This window comes from Melozone crissalis, unplaced genomic scaffold (genome assembly GCF_028551555.1).
Source record: "Melozone crissalis strain CALT ecotype California unplaced genomic scaffold, PUWL_Pcris_2 ptg000034l_1, whole genome shotgun sequence".
Taxonomy (NCBI): Eukaryota; Metazoa; Chordata; class Aves; order Passeriformes; family Passerellidae; genus Melozone; species Melozone crissalis.
Genome location: NW_026535812.1, coordinates 15513063 through 15532986, shown reverse-complemented (window position 1 = coordinate 15532986; position 19924 = coordinate 15513063). Strand labels below are relative to the sequence as shown.

Sequence of the window (19924 nt, the reverse complement as noted above, 5' to 3'; positions counted from 1 at the left end):
ACTCCCCCCCTCAACCTTGAAAGCTTTTTAGTCTGCTGTTTGGTGTCCAGGCTTTCAGGATCACCATGCAAGAGTTTTCTTGCTTGATTTGGACAGAAGAAATGGCCAAATACATTAGAACATCCAGTAGATCTTCCTTTTACCTATAAGGACTCTGATGCTGCTGTGTAACCCTTTTCCTCTGCTTGCTCTAACTTGTTTTGATCTGCCCTTTGCCCTCCTATAACTCTTCTTATGAATTCTTATATTCCATAGTTGCACCATGCTTCAAAGAGTGGGCGTGGGGGGTTTATGTGTGTGGCTTTTTTTTTTCTTTTTTCTTTTTCTCTTTTTTTTTTTTCCTGTGTGTTCAACTGCTTGACTTATTTAACTTGCAGATTATCTGAATTTCTTGTTCTGACTAAAATGCTACCTAGCTGGAGTATTTTACTTTCATGTCTAAAAGATGATGCATTTGGATTTTATTGAGCATAATGATGAATTTGGGAGCTAACTTCAATTCCTGGTTCTATTCTGACCCTGGTTATTCACTGTCCTTGTGCCCTTTGGCCATACTTTGGTGGTTACTGTGCCTGCAGCCTTTCACTGTGGATGACACACAGATATCCTGTCCAGCCTAAGCTGCCCTCTCAACACAATAAAATGCTGCATGTCTGAGATGACTGATAACATCAATGGTTACTGTCCAGTAAAGAGCTTTAGAAACAAGGCAGCTTTAATCAACTACTGGAGTTTTCCTCTCCAGCCCCTGCTTCTCCTCCCCACCTCCCCATTTGTATTTTAATTGGTCCCTCTTAATGTTTAAAGTTCTATTTTTATTTTTTTATCCAACTTTTCAGCATTGCTGTACAAACTCAGCACACAGGATTTCTGGGCAGCTGTCCGAGCTGGGATCTCACAGTTGTTCTCAGCCACTGAAATCAGGCAAAAAAAGCCTTGCCAAGATCTTGGCATTTTTTTCTGTTTTTTCTGATTCAGGTCTTTGTCTTCAGTTATGTTTACATCTCCTGGGAGCATGAGGGGGTGCTTTTCCTATTTGTCTGTGCTTTATGGCTCTTCAGATCTTTGTTGATGTTGTGTTGTCCAGCTGGTAATAGGAGAACGTAGGAAACTCTTGGCTTCTCTTTCAGTTTTAGGAAGCTAAGCGTTTGGGTTATTAATCAATTTCTTTTGAGATCATGGAGTTGTAATGTCTTGTGATTTCATGCGTTTCATAGAGATTATATTGTATTATTTACTTTTTTTTACTGCCTTCTCTTTTTTGTTGGTATGTTTTCAAATTACATGTCACATAAATTGCTGAGCACAAGCTCAGGGTCAAGAAATGACTGTGTGCAGCGGGGGTGGGTCTTGGACTTTCCTGTTTTAAACTGTCTGAATTTTCAAAATAACTGAGCATAGCTGAGATACTCTAATGAAAGTGGTTTATGTTTTTGAAAGGGATTTTTTGTTTTATAAAAGCTTTATAGTCTAAAAACCCTAAAATGATCTGACTTTCAGAAACACTGTTGCTTTCTATGCAAGTAGAACTTTTTTCAAGAGCCCGATTTAGAAATTTAAGAGCCTAAAATGCTGCTCTAGGGAAATCAGGGTTTTTATTTTTATATGCACTGGAAAATATTTAGAAGTACTTACACAGTGTAGTGTGACCAGCCTTAATATTTCTGTGGAGTGGGATGCACTGTCACTCTGATAATCCTTGAATTAGACAAGGTCTCTTAAGTGAACCTGTGGCAGGTGGTAGGAGTCAGGAATTACAGGCATTCCTGCTTTGGGCTGTACTTCTTTTAAAAGACACCCTGCTCCTGGCTGAAAAACAAAATGAATTAACCAAGGGGCAAAACTCAAAGTTTAGCTAAAACAGCAAACTATTACAGCTGGGGGGAACAGGATGACTCCAAAGCTTACAGCCCTTGGGGGTGGACAGGAACTTGCCCTCACATTGCTTTCTGTTCATTTGTCTCATTCTCTGCGCCCACAAATACTTGCATATGTGGACTCCAACTTGAACATGAAGTTCTGCTGTGTTTGACAGTCCTGTGGCTCAGTGAAATGTGACCTGCAGCCATACAGGGTATAGCTCTTGAAATTGTGCTGCTTCTGTGAACCTGAGGGGTGTAGATGTGGCACTGTGTGCCTGCTGGAATAGCTCATCCCAGTGAAAATGGCACAGGCTCTTCTGCCTCCTCCAGTGTACAAGCCAGATTGTTTTTCAAGTGTGATTCTGTGTGTATTTGCTGTGCACTGATTTCTCCTGTTCAGCTTCTGTGGTGTATTGTTCACCAAATGGGCTATTGGGGATGGCTGGGACAGAAGGAATGCTCTGGTAAAGTGGGCAGAGCAGTCAAGTTTTTAAGCTTGAAACATAGTGGTGTGATTGAGTTGGTCATTTAATGGTGGGTTTTTTGAGGGGAAGAGAGTAGTTGTGGGGGCTGGGCTTGGTTTGTTTTTTTCTCCTCCCCAGCTGATTGAAATGGAGTGTCTTCCTTAGGCTTTCCTTATGTGTTTAGGTGGTGTTGGAAGCTGTCCAGGCAACTCCTAGGTTTATCTAACTACTTAATATGAAATACCTGTGCAGAAGGATTGTATGTGTCACTCATGGGGTTTTGGTTTTTGTTCTTCTTGGAAAAATATTTTTTTCTTTATTAGCCTTGAATTTAGTTTCTTAAAGTTATGGTGGTTGTACATATTGCACAGCCCTGCAGATCTCTAATAGATTACCTTCTTAATAGTATAGGAGGAAATATGCAGAAATATTTGTGCTCCCTGCTTACAGGTGGGATTGAGCTGAGGAGAGGCTGTTAGGTTGTGCTGCAGCAGGTCTGCTCTCCAGAGTGACTGACTCCAGGGCTTCTTTTAATTCAATGCCCTCCTTTGCACTGGGAACTTGTTGTACCACTGGGATGGAAAATAGCCTCCTCTCTTCCTGGAAAAAGCAATGACCCAAGAGTGGGATTACTCAAATCAGATAGGTTTCTGGGCACTATACTAGAACAAATCAATCTTGATAACTGTTGGTATCTTTGGTTCAACCGAAGTTACTTGTCCCCTTGCTTTTCACATTGAGTGTATGGTGCACATTATCATTTTATCTGAGGGTTTCTAAGTGCTTGGTGTACTCAGCTCCACAGTAGCTCTGTAGAAAAGCCTCTGCAAAATAGACCCACAGGATTTATTTCCATTTTAGAACTGGAGCTGGAGGGAGTGTGGCTAAGCCAGTGTTGAAATGAGCTGTGCATTTCTTCCCCTCATTGCTTGAAGGGGACCAGAGCAGTGTCCAAACTGAGTTTGAAAATTTTCAGTCTTTGTCTCCCTCTTTTTTTTTTTTTAATTTGTTTTCTGGTTGGTTTTTTGTTTGGTTGAGGTTTTTTTATGTGAGAAAACAGACTGGAGAGGCAAAGCAAATCACAGCTTTCATTGCGATGAGTGAGCTGTCTCTGCTTCAGCCCTGATCTTAGCTGAGGGCCATGGGTGGAGCCCTTTATTTCTTGGCACTGCTCTGCCATGGCACAAGCAGAGTGCTGACATTGGGTATTGTATCCGCTGCCATCACAGCAGCTGGCAGTCAGCAATATCTTGGTTAATAATTGTGATAGAAGCCCTTCTGTTGAGCTTAAGGGACTTATTTCCACCTACTAAAATCCTTTGCTGGGAAGGTTTGAAAACTTAGGTGGATTTGAATATTTCTGGATGTATTTGAGGTGTCTGTCATCTGATTTGGATAGGAAACATTTATCCTGCTGCTTTTAAAGTAGCTGTTGTCCAACAGGAATCTGAATGTTTCCCTGGACCAGCACTGCAGTATTGCTGTAAGTTGCTTGCCAGTCCTACAAGAGTTGGCCCTAGTGCATCATTGTGGTGTGGTTAAGGACAAAGCACAGGATGTCCTAAGTGCTGTGCAAATCTTCTCGTTGGTAATAACTAAGGAAGTTTATTTGTTTCATCACCTCCTTTCTTTGGAAAATAAGCACCAGGTGTTTTCCAAGGCTTTTGGGTAGTTGGACACTGTTCTTGAGCTGTGTAGATAGACCCAGTGGTGAGAATTAAAATGCAGTCAGTAGGTGTGTATGGTAATGCTTGATCTTTTGGTATTGGGGAGAAGGGTTTTGATAGGGGTGGAGGCATCTAGGTGTTCTACACCTGAAGATGGTAACTTTTTGTCTATTTTCTCAAGTAGGGAAACCCTCAAAACTCTGAAATGCTGCTAAGTGGGTAGTTAATGGCTGGAGCTGTGTATTTTAGGGGATTTTTTGGCGTGGAAGTCCCCTTCAGAGCTTTTCATGACTTGCACTAGTTACTTCCTTTCCAACGGAGGGTCTTTTTGCAGATCTTTCTCACAACCTTATTAATTTACACAATGGGCTTTAGGCTGGAGAGCCAGGGCTGGGTTCTTGCTTGCAGGGCAGGGCGAGAGAAGGGTTTGGGTGGGCTGGGGCATCTTCCCCTGCTCGGGCTGTGCCGTGCCGGAGCATTTGCATTGCCCTCTGCTGGCAAGCGCCCGGTGCCGCTGGCTCTGCTGTCCCCTGCTGTTCCCCCGTGCTCCCTGGGGACATCCACCCTCCCGGCAGCACAACCGTGCTTAAACCATCGACGCTTTCCAGTCTGGTTTTAATTCAGCAACCCCTCCTGCAGAGCCATGTTTCTCCTAACCCGCAAGCATGAGTTAGCATGAGAACCCGAAAGTGAAGCTGATGGGATGTAGGAAGCGAAACTGATAGTTCAAGATGCGTTCTGAGATGATGTTCCGAAATACATGGTCTGAGATCTAATTGTAGCTCTCTAATTATTTGCTATTAGACTTGCCTGAAGGTTTTTATAATGGTTCAGTGATATTAATAGTTTCAGAAACTTGGTGGAGGGAACAAAATAGCAAACAAAGGCACTGAATATTAGATAACCCATTCTTTCAGCTTTATATGAAATTCATTTTTTCCCACCAAATAATTTTCTCTTTATATCAGGAATTGGTGGTCAGGCTACATTTCAGTCATTTAAAATGACTGAAAAATATGAGCGTGTGTTAAATTCTGTGCTCCCAACCTGCCAAGAATTAATTTCTGGGTGAAATGCTGTTGTGTTCCTTTCTGTGACTGGTGAAAGGAAGCCGTGTGTGTGCAAACACACGCCCTGCAGCCCCCTCCGGAGTGGCAATACCTTGCAGACAGTCTGCAGCCTCTCTTTGTTCTCCCACCCCAGGGGCCAGGGGGGTGAATTCCTGCGTGTGCCTTCCCCGGGCCTGCTGCCCCTCTAATTGTCCTGTTGTCAGAAGGCGTGTGCCTCCCCAAGCCTTATCAGATTCCTCCAAAACCTTGCAGGCAGTTCAGGTGTTGACCCCTTGAGCGCAAACAACTCCGCGCCTGCCTTGGGGCAGAGCTGGGAGACCGGGCTTAGTGCCGGGCTGTGCAAACCTGGTGGCTTTGTCACAGGGATGGAGCACCTGCCTGGGGAGGGGACACAGGGGCCAGGGAAGGTGAAAGGCTGGCGGGACTCGGAGCAGCAGAAGGGGAGTCCGACAGCTGCTTGTGTCAGCATGAGGATAAGTGCAAGGAGATTAATAGTTATTTAAAGAGCAAATGGGGACACGGCATTCGGCTGTGGCATGTGAGTGTATAAATGCACTGGAATGGCTGCTCCGCTGATAACATTTAGACAGATGGTCCCTGGACTGAAAGGAATGAAAAAGATCTTGGAATATCTGAAGGATATCTTATATTTTAATGGGGCACGGCACTTATTTTATTATTTTTGTTTAATTGGATCCCAGGCAGCACCTTCTGCATCTCCAGGCTGTGCAGTCTTGTTAACACTGACCGCTTGTTTGGCCATCTTTCCCCATTAGCTTAAGTGGCCTGGGATTAGAGAAATAGTTTTTAAGTGAAAGCTGAAACACTATTGTTCTGCTGTCTGTGTGTCTGAGCTGGTGTAGGAGACTGTTTTCATCACAGCTGTCTTCTCATCATTTGCTGGTTAGGGAGTGTGTCTGATTATAATCTCCGTGAGGAATGAAACAATTGAATGATACTTGTATATTTTTGAGAAGTCTTCAGGTTTCACTAGGATATTCTGGGGCAGGAAGGCAGGAAGGTTGTTTTTTGATTAAATGTAAAATCATTGATAAGGTAAAAGACTCTTCCTGGTATAGCACATCAGAATTCTGGCTCTTTCCATATGGAATTAGCCTCGAGGGAAGACGTGTACCTAAAGTCCGTTAAATAGGTCTTGGTTGAGTGAATAGCCTGCAGGAGATGAGACATAACTGTCATCTGTGTTGCCAAAGCTGCAATCTCCTTTTGGAGAAGAAGAACCAGTCTGGATTGCTCTCTCCCCCATCAACTGTTTAGCTCTGAATCCAATTAAGTACCAGCTCTCCCATCTAACAGGGGTGCTGGGCACTAATAACATCCACTGCTCCAGAGGGGGAAACTGAGGCAAGGAGGGCAAATGACTAACCTGAGTCACTGGTTCACCCAGGATTAGGACTCAATATGTAATTGCTTTTATTACTGTGCTGCCTGCAGGCCTGAGACAAAGGAGGCCCATTAAGTGCAGGGCTTTTTACAGGGTGAGGAGCAATCCCTGCCCTGCAGACCTTGCTGCCTGCAGTAGGGTGAGGGTGGAGGGGGAGGAGAGGTGCCTTGCCCAAGGACACAGCAAGTTACTGACAGAGCGAGGGAGGGAACCTGCTCACCAGCTCTCCCTTCTCTCTGCAGCCTATCCCAGCTTCCAAAATGAAGTTTTCTGTGCTGTTCCCCCCAACCAGACCTTCACAGCACAGCTCCTGTGAGCTGATCCATCTCTGGAAGGTCCCATGAGCCTCACTGAAGACCCCAGAGCACCAGCCTTATCTCGAGTGTTTAATTAAACCCCCATAAAATATTAGCTTGTTCTAATGAAACAAAAACCTAAGGAAGAGCTGCATTGGGTGGTTTAAATTTCTCTACTTCCATTCTGGAAGTACAGCTGAGAGTGTGAAGTCTTTGTTCACGTGGAAGACACTTCATCCTTGCAAAGGGACCATCCTCTTTTCCTCTGTGAAAGGTTGAAGTGACTGGTAAAGCTGGATGTTAAAGGGCTTATCCAGAGTTCCCAAGAGAGCTCAGCAGATAGGTTGTGCCCTTCCCTTTCAAGTCTTTGGAGGAGTGTTGTGCTACTCAAAGCTTCAGTAGGGCTACTGGGTTTCCCAGTATTGAGAAAGCTTTTTGTTATGGATCTTGTGGTTGGTGCTCTGACTCAGGGAGCCTTGCTTTGTGGCTGATAAGAAGAGGAATAACTGTTGGAAAGATGAGGGAAGTTGTGAGCAGAGTAGCTGAAATACTGACAGATGGCTGAGCTTGATCACTCTGGGTGGGACTGGAGCTATAGGGTGTTGAGGGACATGAGCTGCTTGTAGCCTTGGATGAGAGAAAAAGCCAGAGTTCCTTCTGCTGTGTCAGCAGCTAACAGCAGAACCAGGTGCCTTTATTGCTGCATGTTCTTGGCTGAGCCCAGAACTGCTGGGAGTAGGCACCATAAACCTTTGTGATGCTGCTTGCCCTGAGATGGACACAGTTAGTGCCCTTGGGACACACACTGGGTTCACAGCCTCATCCCTGTGTATCTGACCGAATCCCACTTGCCTGCTGCCCTGTCACTAAGGCGAGTCCTTCAGAGGATTAAAACTGTGTGGCAGTTGTGTAACTTTCTCCAGAATACTTTCCCAGCTTCCAGGGGTTGGTAGTTCAGAATTTTTAAATCAGATACACTTGTTTTGATGGATTTTTCTCAAGCAGAAGTTGTCTCCTGCCTTTTTGAACTTAGGTTTTTAATATTGTGACATTTTTATGGCAAAAAAATCCATGTTTATTTGTGGATTTTGTGAAGCATAAGTGCTTTATGAAGAATAACTGTGTGTTTAAGCCAAAATTCTGCTCAAGATGTTTGCTTATTCCACAGCTCCTCTTTTAAGACAACATGAAAATTAATTTTGTATTTGCTGGTTTTCCATGTTGTCTAGGAATTTGTCACCTTCTATCATGCCGAGTTCCACCTTTCTTCTCATAGTCTTTTATCCAGCCTGAAAAGTTATCTACTGTCACATTACAGGATGGCATTAAAAGGATTTTCTTATTCTTCTCACCTTCCTCTAAACTGTGTTCCCCTCTCTTTGATATGGGGGACCATGGCTACACATTGAATTTAGGGTGTTAGATGTGTTTTTTTCTGTTAACCTCTTCTTAATCTAACCTTTGCCCTTTCTGTCCTCTATTCTTAGAGGTTTGCAGTTTTGATGTCTTCTAATTGTTTCATATATTGTTTGTACTTGAAAGCTTTTCAAGTGCTAAGTAGCACTTAACTACTACTTAACTGTACAACTGATACTTAAGAGAAGAAGCCTTCTATGCTGTTTCCATTCTACTTGATGAGAACTTTAATTCTCCACCACCCTCTGTGACTGGTCACTGGGAGTTGAGTGCAAGGTGCAGATAGTGGCACCTAACTGATTTTCCAGTGAGTCACATTTCAGCACAGTTACCACCTGAGTTAGAGGTCCTGATGTCAACCTGTATAGTGGGGTCAGATCCTTTGCCTTTGTGTAGGGCATCAGACTGTTGAAGGTGGTGTAGCCTTGTACAAGTTGCACTGTATAGGGGACCTGCTGACTTTTGTCAGGTTTCAGCAGTACCTTTGAAAAGATCTGATTGTGTTGCTAGACATAGCAACCCTGCCTCTTTGTGATGGCTTTCTGCCCTGCAAATCACCACCTGGTTATGCACAGGCTGTTTTCCCAGCTCTGCTGTTGATCCAGTGTGTGACTGAGGAGCTGTGCTCCTTTCTGTTTCAGTCACCAATGGCAAGTGGGAGATATCCTTTGCAAATCTCCCTCCTGGTGTGACACGAGCAGTGGTGCTGAGATGATGCTGTGCATCCTCCATGGTTGAGGCTGTGCCACGTCTGGCCAGCCCGTGCTGATGCAACTCCTCTAACACTCCTGTGCATCTCTCTGCCTGCAGCCACAGTACACGAACCTGGGGCTCCTGAACAGCATGGACCAGCAGATCCAGAATGGCTCTTCCTCCACCAGCCCGTACAACACGGAGCACGCGCAGAACAGCGTCACGGCCCCCTCGCCCTACGCCCAGCCCAGCTCCACTTTTGACGCCCTCTCTCCCTCGCCAGCCATCCCTTCCAACACAGACTACCCAGGACCTCACAGCTTCGATGTATCATTTCAACAGTCCAGCACAGCAAAGTCAGCCACATGGACGGTAAGGACGCAGCATCCCTTTGGTGCCCCTGCCCGTAGTGACTTTATCGTGTAATACATACCCAGGCTTGTGCAAGAACAAAGTGACCCGGGTGCTCTGCAGGGCGTGATGTGTCACACAGAAGGGAGGCATTTATCTTGGTTGCTCTGAGAGGGTGTGGTGGGAATTTAACCCTCAGTAATACCACTAAATCCCAGGAGACTAAAATGCCTTGCAAAAAACCAGTCACGTAGAGATCACGCATGATGAACGAGTGGCTCCCTTTTTGGGCCTAGCAGGAGCACTGGAGTAAAACCTGAGGTGGGCATTAGCATTGCCTCAGTGCTTCCCTTGGCTTTCCCCAACATCCATGGGTTTGTGTGAGGTTTGGCACGCAGGGCTGTGCCAGCAGGGTGGAGGTGGTGCTCCTTGCTCACCCTCAGGACTGTGAGGCTGTCATTTTCTGTGTCCTTCTCCTCTTGCAGCTGGTATGGGAACCCCAGTGTGTCCCCATCTCGGGTCAGCCCTGTGTGTTGTTTGGGGTTTTGTTGAAGGGAGTGGGATTGTTTTGTTGTTGGTTTGGTGTTTTGGGTTTTTTATTTAACGCTTTGCTCTCAGAACACTTTTCTTCTTAACAAAAAAAAGGCAGAAGCTTGAAGCCTGAAGCCCAGCTCTAGATCCTTGGTGGTGCTGGCTTGATTGTTCAATCTCTAGATACTTCACAGCTCAGGACACAGCTCTGCTGGAGCTGAAAGCCCAGCTGTTGTGGCTTAGGGCTCTAGAGCAGAGATGTTTACAATGGATAATATTGCTGTCTTAAAGATGTTCAATATTTGCCTTCCTCTCCTGCTGACACTTGGAGAAGGTGCAGTGAATAATGTCCTGCCCCATGCTATCTGAATAAAAGCAAGGATTAATTTTTTTTTAAGCAAAAAAAGAGACTTTTTACCGAAAGCTAAGAGCATTAAAATAGTGTGGCTTTTTTATTTTTCTTTTTAATCTGAGGAACTGCTTTGATCTGAGATACAATCTAGCTGCAAATGCAACTAAAAAAACCCTCCCAGCTACTGCTGCCAGCAAAGCAGCAGAGCCCTTGTGCTCTCATGTGGAAAAAGATGCTATATAACCACAGATCACTATAAGGTTATGTCCCTTACATTTTAAAAGCCTTTTCTGGTAAAATTTGTCTAGAACTGACATTAATGATGTTGTTCAGAAAATCGTGTTAGGTGAGGTTAAAATGTGATAGGTCCAGTCACAAACAGATTTTCATTTGTTAATGCATAAAAGGGTGAGGTATTTCTAAGTGAGGTTGAAATTGCGTTTTTTTACTCATCAGCCTGGGTAGTGATGCTGTGCTGTACTTAGCACTTTTTTTTATGTCCTTGTTTCTCCTATTACACTACACAGCAATATTTATTTTCAATCCCTTTAGGTAAGGAAACTCCTGGTCAGTTCTACTTTGCATTTGTCAGGGCAAGAAAATACTGGCTTGGATTTTTGCTAGCTGTTCTGGAGAGGGTCCTTTGAAGGAGATATGAAAAGACGCTCTCTTTTGATACGTATGGTACAAAGAATTATCTAATGCAGCTGCAAGGAGCCAGAGTGTTTGATGCTGTCCTTTCAACTACGAAAGGCAGTCTTTTGAAACGAGGTTTGAACGTATGTAGTAGGTTGCTCCAGCAGAGATGAAGGTAAGAGAGCTACTAGCAAGCTTAAATGAGATGTTTCACCTCTGTGATAGTGGTGTTTTTGGGGTAGAAGTGAGGGCTGAATTTCAATGTGGATCTAGGTAGTGGTCAAAGCTCAGATTACATGCTGACTTTGAAAAAGAAATTAAATTATTGTTTGGTGACTGCAGTCATCAGATGTGTGCAGCATGGGGAGAGGCTCATTTAGCCTTCCTTACTTTTTCATTGCCCTGATGTGGACCAGCAGATGAAGGTGTATTCCCCATGCATGTTGCAAGTCTGTTCAGGTCCAAGTCCATGTATTTTACTAAAGGAATGGGCTCTTAAACAGCTGTCTGATTAGGGAGGAGGGAGTGTGTCCAGGTGTCCCTGCACTGAGCCAAGTGACCCAGATTTAGCTGCTCGTGCAGGAGCTGGCAGTGAGCTGTACATTCACAGTGGATTATGACAGTCCTGTGGTGCTGGCTGGGGACCTTCAATCAATACACCTTGTGAAGTGGAGCGTCTATCCATCTTCAGAGCTCTGCCCTTCTGCTAATTAATCCACCAACTCATTTCACATGAGCTCTTGAGCAGTTGGTAATCTGCGTTCGACAGCTTTATCAGTGGGGTGGGTGGGGAAGGACGTGAAGGCTCTGCTTCCCACTGTCGTCCTGAGAAGTGTGGAAACACGCATGAAATGTTGATGAAAGCAGGAGTGATTGCCCCATCCTCTCAGCAAGAGCAAGTTCTTGGAGTTGCTCCCCCCACCATGTGACTTCATACACTTTGATTAATGCCTGTCGTCTTTTTTTAATGATGGATTAGGAACTTACCCAACTGGAAGAGTTTCTTCCACTGCAGTGACCTATTAAAAGTGTAATTACTTGATGGCCCCACCCTTAATAAGAGTCCAAAACTTGAAAGCCTTGTTTCTTAGTTTGTTTGGTTTAGTTTTTCTATTTTTTTCCCTATTTTCCCTCTTGCAGTTCCCCAGATAACAATATTGAGTAAGGAAGTCCATTGTGTTCCACTTTCCCCTTTTGTGGAGGTGATGAGCCAGTCTGACCCACCTTGTCCTTCTGGGAAGGGGTTGGGGGTGCCTGGCAGAGGATCAGCTGTCCTGGCTGACAATGTGCTGCAGCAGAGCTCCTCTGATCTTCTGGGCTGAGTCATGTCAGATTAGGTCATGGGAGTGAAGGCAGTGAGCTGGGTAAGAGGAATGGATTATTGCTCCAAAAAGCAAGAGCTGCTTTCATGGCATGATTGGAGACCTGTAAAGGTGCTTCAGGTTTCCAAGCCACTTTGTGCATTTAGAACCCAAGGTTACTTCTGTGGGAGGTGGGGGAAAGTAGAGAATGTACTTGGTGGTTATTTAAATGCTATGTTTCTGGAAACAGACCTGGAATCATTTTTTTCTTAACACTTTTTGGTATTGTTTTTTCTTCTCCAGATTCTGCCAAGGGGTAGGTTTGTTGTCCTAGGACAGTGGACACCCTTTGCAAAATCAGCAGTATTTGTGTACTATAGGCTGGGAGGGAGATGAGTGTGACAGCTTTTCTGCTCAGGGGTGTGATGGGCTCCTAATTAAAGTGGGGGGGGGGGGGGGAGAAAGAAAAAAAGGCCAAAAATTACAAAGAGAAACACTAGCTGATGCTAGGTGACAGGGTGATTCCATATGTATGAGCAGTTCACTTTGAAAATATTGCAGATTTTCTCTCTGAAGTCTTTCATGACTGTCAGTAGGAATTCCAGTAAAACATGCTGTCTAATCAGGTTAGGTCTCATTTGTATGCAATGTTGATCTAATTAATGATGACAAATTGAGATTGGATTGCAGAGGACTTTATAAGGATCCTTGATTATTTTTTTAATTAATGACCTCAGAACGTGAGTAAGGATATAAGCAGGTTAATCAGCCTTTTCAGAAGGAAAATCTTTAACAATTTAAACTCTATTGATGTGTTTGAAAACAAAAACCTTTATAGTCTAAACTGAACAAAGTTTCTTGCATGCCCCCTCATACAACAAAACCTTCTTGAAAACCATGCTGCAAAGGAACAAGCAGTGATTGTTTGTAAAGATGAGACAGAGAGTAGATTTTTGAGGTTGAGGGAGAAGCCCTCTGAATTGGGTGAACTAAGAACTTTAGCAGAATAGTGTCTCATTTATTGTGGGAGAATTCCCATATGCCCATGCATTGCAGTATCTCCTCCTGTTTCTGCAGCAGAAGAAAACAAGGCATTTCAAAAGTGTGCCACCTCCGAAGTTTTTTTTTTTGCTTTGTGGAAGTTGCATGCTGATCTTCCCCACCTGGAGCTCAAATAAATAAACAGCTGCACTCCCTTTTCCCCCTAAAAAATATTTGGCAATCACCTGCCACTAGCAGAACCTGTTAAATGGGGGAAAGCATGATTGCAGTAGGAAAGTCAAAATTAGAGTTGTATGTCAAGGTAAGTAAAAGTTAACATTACTGCCAAATGCAAGCTATCAAAAAATGAATCTGATCCACCCATCCCCAAAAGCAAGATACCACCTTATAAGTCATGAGACTCTTTTTTAAAAGACAAACAGGTTCTTCTTATTCCCTCCCAGGTTTTTGGGCCTTTAGGGTGCATGTGCTAAATATTTTAAAACTTTTCCTGATAATCACAAGAAGGCAGAAATTGCTTTAAGTTTTTAAATGAAAACTGAAATTTATTTGCAAATTTTTGATTCTGCTGAAGAAAGACACCAAGCCCTGCAAGACTTGCATAATTTAGGTGTTGGCAATACCTGAGTTTAGCAGTTTATTCTCATGCCCTGCAGTAGGTTGGAGCTGAGCTGGGTTGGTCCTTTCAGGGTTTGTTATGAAACATGGAGCTCTCCAAAGCTGCAATCCATGTTGCAGGCAGGCTCACTGGTTTTCCTGTTCTCAGTAAATTCAGCTGTACCTTCAACCATCAGAAAATGCTCATATTTCAAACTTTCTTTGCTAGCAAAGCTGGATAATAGTGTGTGTGACATGCATGAAAGCAACTAAGTGGATTGTGCTGGCTGGGGTTAGTGAATTTGGAAAAGCTGCATTTTAAGGAAGCTGAAAAGAATGTACTTAAATTAGTCCACACAAGCAATAACAGGTTTTTGTGGTTGAGAGAACAGATTCCTTGGCTGGGCTATCTCAGTATTTCTATTTCAGATTGACTCATTCCATTTTTATTTTAAATACATTCTGTGTTCTGATCCACATAGTTAAATTTGGGATATTTTTTGCCAGTCTCTATAAAATGAATTAGAAGACTGTGCATAAGCATAGTTGAAGCAGTGAGAGGGCAATTAGAGGTGTACGTTGCCTTGACTCAACAGTTCCTAATTATGTGTTCAGTGTTCTCTTAAATAATTTGTTCAAATAGTGCATCATTTCAGTAACTTTGGTCATGTCCAGTATGTCCTGACTGTGGATTGTCTCTCAGTATCATAAATGAAAACCTTTTTTAAAGGCTGGTGACTGTCTCAGTGAATATACCTGAACGCTGTGTGAGTGTTCCTGTGGAATCTTAGCTTTGTGATTGCTTGGTAGTGTTGGTCAGTGTCATTTGAGCTTTCCAGTTTCACCTTTAATGTTGTATTTAAAGCTGTTGGGAGAGAGGGGTTGAACATGGCCTTGTTAGAGGATTTTGGGTTTGCCTCTTGTCAGAGGCTCCTGGTCAGCAGGGGTGTAGGCTGTGCTTGTTTGCACAGGGCAGTTGAGGAGGGTCCTTGTGAGATTCATTTGTCCAGGGGTTTGCAGCCCTCCCCGCACAGACAGACTGGGCACCCGTGGGCCGCGCTGGGAGTAAATGTCTGCAGCCCAGTAGGTTCACCAGCAACGTTTACTTCACTGGTGATAGCCTCACTTGTTATGGCAGAGAGGAAGGGAAAAGATGGTGCAATCCAAAGGGGAAGAAGCCACCTGGAAGGAGAAGGCAGCAGATGAGAGAACGGGTTGCAGTTTGGGATGCAGGCGCTGCAGGCTTGGTGCAGTGCTGGGAGTTGAGGCCTTCACGGCGGATCGGCAGTGCTGGGAGCCGAGGCCTTCACGGCGGATCGGCAGTGTTGGGAGCCGAGGCCTTCACGGCGGATCGGCAGTGTTGGGAGCCGAGGCCTTCACGGCGGATCGGCAGTGTTGGGAGCCGAGGCCTTCACGGCGGATCGGCAGTGTTGGGAGCCGAGGCCTTCATGGCGGATCGGCAGTGTTGGGAGCCGAGGCCTTCATGGCGGATCGGCCGTGTTGGGAGCTGACGCCTTCACGGCAGATCAGCAGAGCTGCTGTGCTTGGGCACTTGTCTCAGGTGAGAAGTGGCTCAGATGTGGCTTCTTTAAGCTCTCAGCAGCTGTGCCTGCCTCAAGAGGCTGCTTGCAGCACGTGTGGGCTCTTGGCCCGGGGCAGGTGTCATTTGTCACCATGCAGGGAGAGGTGGCATTTGTGTTTTCTTGCTTGAGGAGCTCCTGAGGTGTGTTTCCCTCTGTGTGACATTACAGGGCCTAACACCAAGGCTGCTCAGGCATAAGTAACTTGTCCTAGGTCATCTACCTGGAAAGAGAGGAGCCAGGCTTATTGTCTTTGAAGGAGGTGGCTTTCTCACGGCAGGGAGGTGTTTTCAAGCTCACAAAGCTGGGAAGAACCAGTTCACCTGTGAGAACCAGTCAGGAGGGGACTGCTGGCTTCTGTTTGGGTTTTTATGCTTGAGTAAAATGAGATCTCAGTGCATTAGGTTCCCATTAGACTGTAATTGTGTTTTTTCCCCATAATATCTTTGTCATGTTATCATTATACCAGTTATCTTCTGTTACTCCTTACAAGTAGCTGTACAGACCTTTGAAGCAGTTTCTAGAAAATGCCTTGTGATGTAAGCTGTCTTGCTTTTTTTCCTGCTTTTTTATGTCCCGGATTGTTTTGTAAATCCTACTAAGGCAGTGTAGCCTCTCTGTGTGAGCAGGAGTTTTGCTCTATGCTGTTGACCAGTGCCCTCCATGGTGATAGAGCTGAACTGTGGTGCAGGACTGTGCTGTGAGGGAGAGTCTGTACCCTGTGCAATGAGAAGGGAAGTTATTTACCTACTGTATGAACTGGTACTTGAACTGGCACTGGGAACTGAAAATTTGGTTTTCCTGCTTTGAGTGTGTACAGTCAGTGTTGGGGCACCCAGCGTGCCTGTCCTGCTGGGAGAAAGCATCAGATGGTGTGAATGACCTCCTCTCCCCACTAGGATTTAGCTTCTTGGTTGCAATGTTTGTGGCTGATTCCCTCCCACTGTAACTGGAGATGAGTTGGAGCTCACTCCAGGGATCCTACTACTCCTGGGATCTGCAAGTGAAAAACCATGAGGCATTAGAATGGAGGATGGGGAGGGGCTGTGTCCCCCACTGGGGCAGAAGATCCCTCTGCTGTTTTGTACAAGCAATTTCTAGTTTTGCTGGCATTATAAATTTTTTCTTCTTCATAATTTTAGTTTTAAGGTTTTAGCTATTTTTGAAGGAAAACTCAGAGGGGAAAAATTAGGAGCAAGAAACTTTTTTTGTTTTTAAGGAGACTTTTTTTGTCTATGTGGAGAGGAAAAAGCATAATTAAACATAATTTTCATCATTGCAACTTGCACAAAAAAAGCCCCACCTACTTTCATGAGAAACGAATAAAGAGAATCATAATCCTGGATTAGGTATCTTTCACTACACATATATAAAAACAACACCGTGTGAAAAGGGGGAAAATATATAGTGTACATACACACACCAAACATACCAATGTGCCTCCAGCAGTATTACCAAAGGAATTAACTTTACAAGAAACAGCCACAGCCTGGAAAGAAGCCATTTTTCAAATAAAAGCTGAATGAGATTTGTGGTTTCTGAGAACTGTGAGAAGGAAGGGTTAAAAAAACATTTACAGATAAGAATAGCTGATGTTGGGAGATGAGTGAACATCTTGAAGTAGGGGAGGGTCACTATTTAAATCAGCTTTTCTTTTTTTTTTCCTCCTCTTAGTTAAAAATTGGCTTCTACTAAGAACAACATGTAGGATTAATGTAGTACTTTAAATCTTCAAAGTGCTGCACAAACATTACTTCCCTAATCAGCAAACACCTTTGCTTGGTAGGCAAATCAGGAGTGGAGTCGCCATTTTAGAGAAGGGAAACTGAGGTGCCAGAAGTGCCAAAGTTTCCCAACCAGCAGTTTATGGAGTGGATTTTTTTTTTAATGCTTTGGTTTTTTGGTGGATTTTTCTTTGTTTGTTTGGTTTTTTGGGATATTTTTTTTTGTCATTGTTTTTGTTGTTTGTTTTTTGGGGTTTTTTTTGGTTTTGTAGCATTGAACACAGGGACTGCCTCTGGGCTGGCATGTTAAAAGCTGCTGAGCTCTCCTGGATTTCACAAGTGCTAGGCATGCAAAGCAGCCTGGCAGAGCTGAGAGAGGCATCAGCACAGTTGCCTCCTTACCTTTCCAAAGGTCACGGCTGCTGGCCCAGAAGGGAGGCAGCAGTTCCAGGGCAAGGAGGGTTTCCTAATAAGTTGCCAGTCTCCCCCATACCATTGATCTCTATAACCTAAACTTCTAACTGAGCACTGTTAGAAGATATTTCATCCCTACCAAAAAAAAAAAATAGTTGTGCAGAAACTATTTGAGTGGCTGTTGAATAAGTTGCTTTTGGGTAAATTTTTTCAGGGAGGCTGGTGCAAGAGGTATTGCTCACTGTGTAGACAAAGACTGCCCTTGGAGATGATCATTCCTTTCTTTAGGTTGGCTGAAATACCACATTTGTCATAGATATTATGTGCCTGCCAACTCTGCACAGAGCACACAGCAGTTTGGAGGTGTGCTGAAGTGAGAATAATTCTCTGTGTGTTGCATTGATGAGGCTCTGTGTGCTGAGGGTTTAGCTGCAGTGCTTGACAGGCCATATACTGTGAAGAAATTCCTACTTTGTTTTAAAAAGAAGTGTCCTGAGTAGGGATGGCTTCTATATAGAAGGAGCATGAACTTTATTATGCAATGGAAGTCTTTTCATGAGGTTTTGCTATGTGCAGGTGTGTCAGATTTGTTATTGTAAACACAGCAGGATAGCTGCCCAAGTAAGAGCTTAGATCCTCTTGCAAACAGAGCTGAGTATTGATAAAAAAGTTACCATTTCCAGTTGTTCAAGATAACACTTAAACTTTGGAACAAAACTTGGTGGAGCTGTAGGAGGAGAGTGCTACTTCTCCCTCATTTGTATTGTTTTATTTCTTTTTAAATACGTTCTGTGAGAGTTTTCTTAACAGAGCAAAATACTACATGTCTCATATGAAGCAGTATTTTATGGTCTGCTGATACATGTTAGCTGCTGAAGTCCATCTGAATTCAGCTTTGTGGAAAGGTGAAAAATGTGCTAGAGGACACAGGAAAACAGCACCTGAAGGCTGACCTGGCTTTCCTAAACAAATGACACAGGACTTGGGTCTACATTTTGTGGCCCTGTTGTTTTTCCCATTAGCCATGATGGCCATGCTGCCTTGGGGCTCTCCTCCCTGCATGTGTTGTGCCCTGAGGTGCACCACGCTCTGCTCTTGGGGAGAGGAGATGATGCCCTGGAGAGGAGGTGCCCTGCTCAGGAGCAGCCCTGCCTGTGTTTGGCTCCCAGCCCAGCCTCGGAGCCACTCCTGCCCTGTGATTTAGATGTGATCTGGGTAACATTGTGCAAGTCATTCCCTCTGCCTCTGCTCCCCCTCTTCCCCCTTTCCACATACCCACCCTCAAATACAGAACTGTGATCCCATGCCGTAAAACACTTCGACCCCTGATGTGAGATGCCTGAGGGGGTCAACTGGACACTGCTGCTTGCTGTGTGTGCCCTATCACTAGCTTTAGCTTTCATGTCTCTTATTTTGCTTTGTTTACAGGACATCAGAGTCTTTCTACAGACTAGCTTTTGAGGCAACTGAAACATGTCTTCAGGCTAAAATTTGCTGCTGGGGTTATTGCTTCCCCTGCTTGAGATACTGAGCTTTACCAGCACTGGGCCTGCCAGGTGTGAGAGTTCCTGACACACAGGCCATTTGGGGGCTGTGGATAGAGGGAAAGCCTGTTCCTGTCTCTAGGCAGAGCACAGGGCTGTACCAGTGCTGTGTTAGCTGTGGTGCTGAGTCTTAACAAACTCACCCTGCCACTTGTCAGGGCTCATTAGCTCAACTGTGTGAGCTGTGGTTGGGAGCTGCCTCCCTCCTGACCTTACAGTGGGAGAAAATGAGTTCAGGTTTGCTATCTGACCTTCACCCAGAGCTCCTTGGACCCCCCCTTAAAAGGCAGGGCTGGAAGGGATTCCCATGGGGAAGGGATGTGAGCAGTGCCACTGGGCTTGGTGCCCAGCCTGAAGAGTGTTTGCAGAGCCAGCAGCAGGGCAGGCAGTGCATCCGCTCTGTCTGCATTTGAGCATCAGCACTGCCATGGGTGGGGGAGAGAGAGTCTTCCCATGAGATGTTTGTCCAGTGTCTGAGCACTGAATGATCCCTCTTCATTAATCAGCAGGGTGGTGGCTGCTTTTGCAATGAGTTCCTTGTCTCCCATCTCTTCTCCTGAAAACCTCTCATACAACTCATTCTTAGTCATTTTTTTAGACCCCTACTTGGTGAGTTCTTGTAGGCATATGAGCAAACATGACTTCAACAACAGGGAGTCTGTGCCCTTCTAGACATCCTACTAAAACCTCTTATGGTATTGGTACTCAGAAAGAAAGTGGTGTGGCCCTAGGAAAATCTTCAGAAGTGTTATCATTAGTTCTGTACGGTTTGATGAAGACAAAGCATGTGGACTGATCAGTTTCTACAGGGAATTCATCAATTTGACCTTTATTTGGCATTCCCTTTGTGTGCTGACCTCTCTGAGTCATTTTTGCCCATTTCCTTTGCCATGCCTCTTGAGGTTGGAGTCTGTCTTTCTGGGCTTGTTTTTCAGCAGCTTGATCTGTGCAAGATAAAGACGGGGAGAGCTGGGTTGTGCTGATGCTGCTGGCACTCAGAGGGAGCGCTGCAGCACAGC

The 19924-nt window shown here is 44.6% G+C and overlaps 1 protein-coding gene across 1 annotated transcript in view; it reads left to right on the top strand.

Annotated features, from left to right (window-relative positions):
• The window catches only part of TP63 (tumor protein p63), a 100256-nt gene that overhangs the window by 44834 nt on the left and 35498 nt on the right, over positions 1-19924 (top strand). The window contains exon 5 of the mRNA XM_054282593.1: positions 8991-9245. Within this exon, the coding sequence (XP_054138568.1) occupies positions 8991-9245 (255 nt within the window). The remainder of the gene's footprint in view (positions 1-8990; positions 9246-19924) is intronic.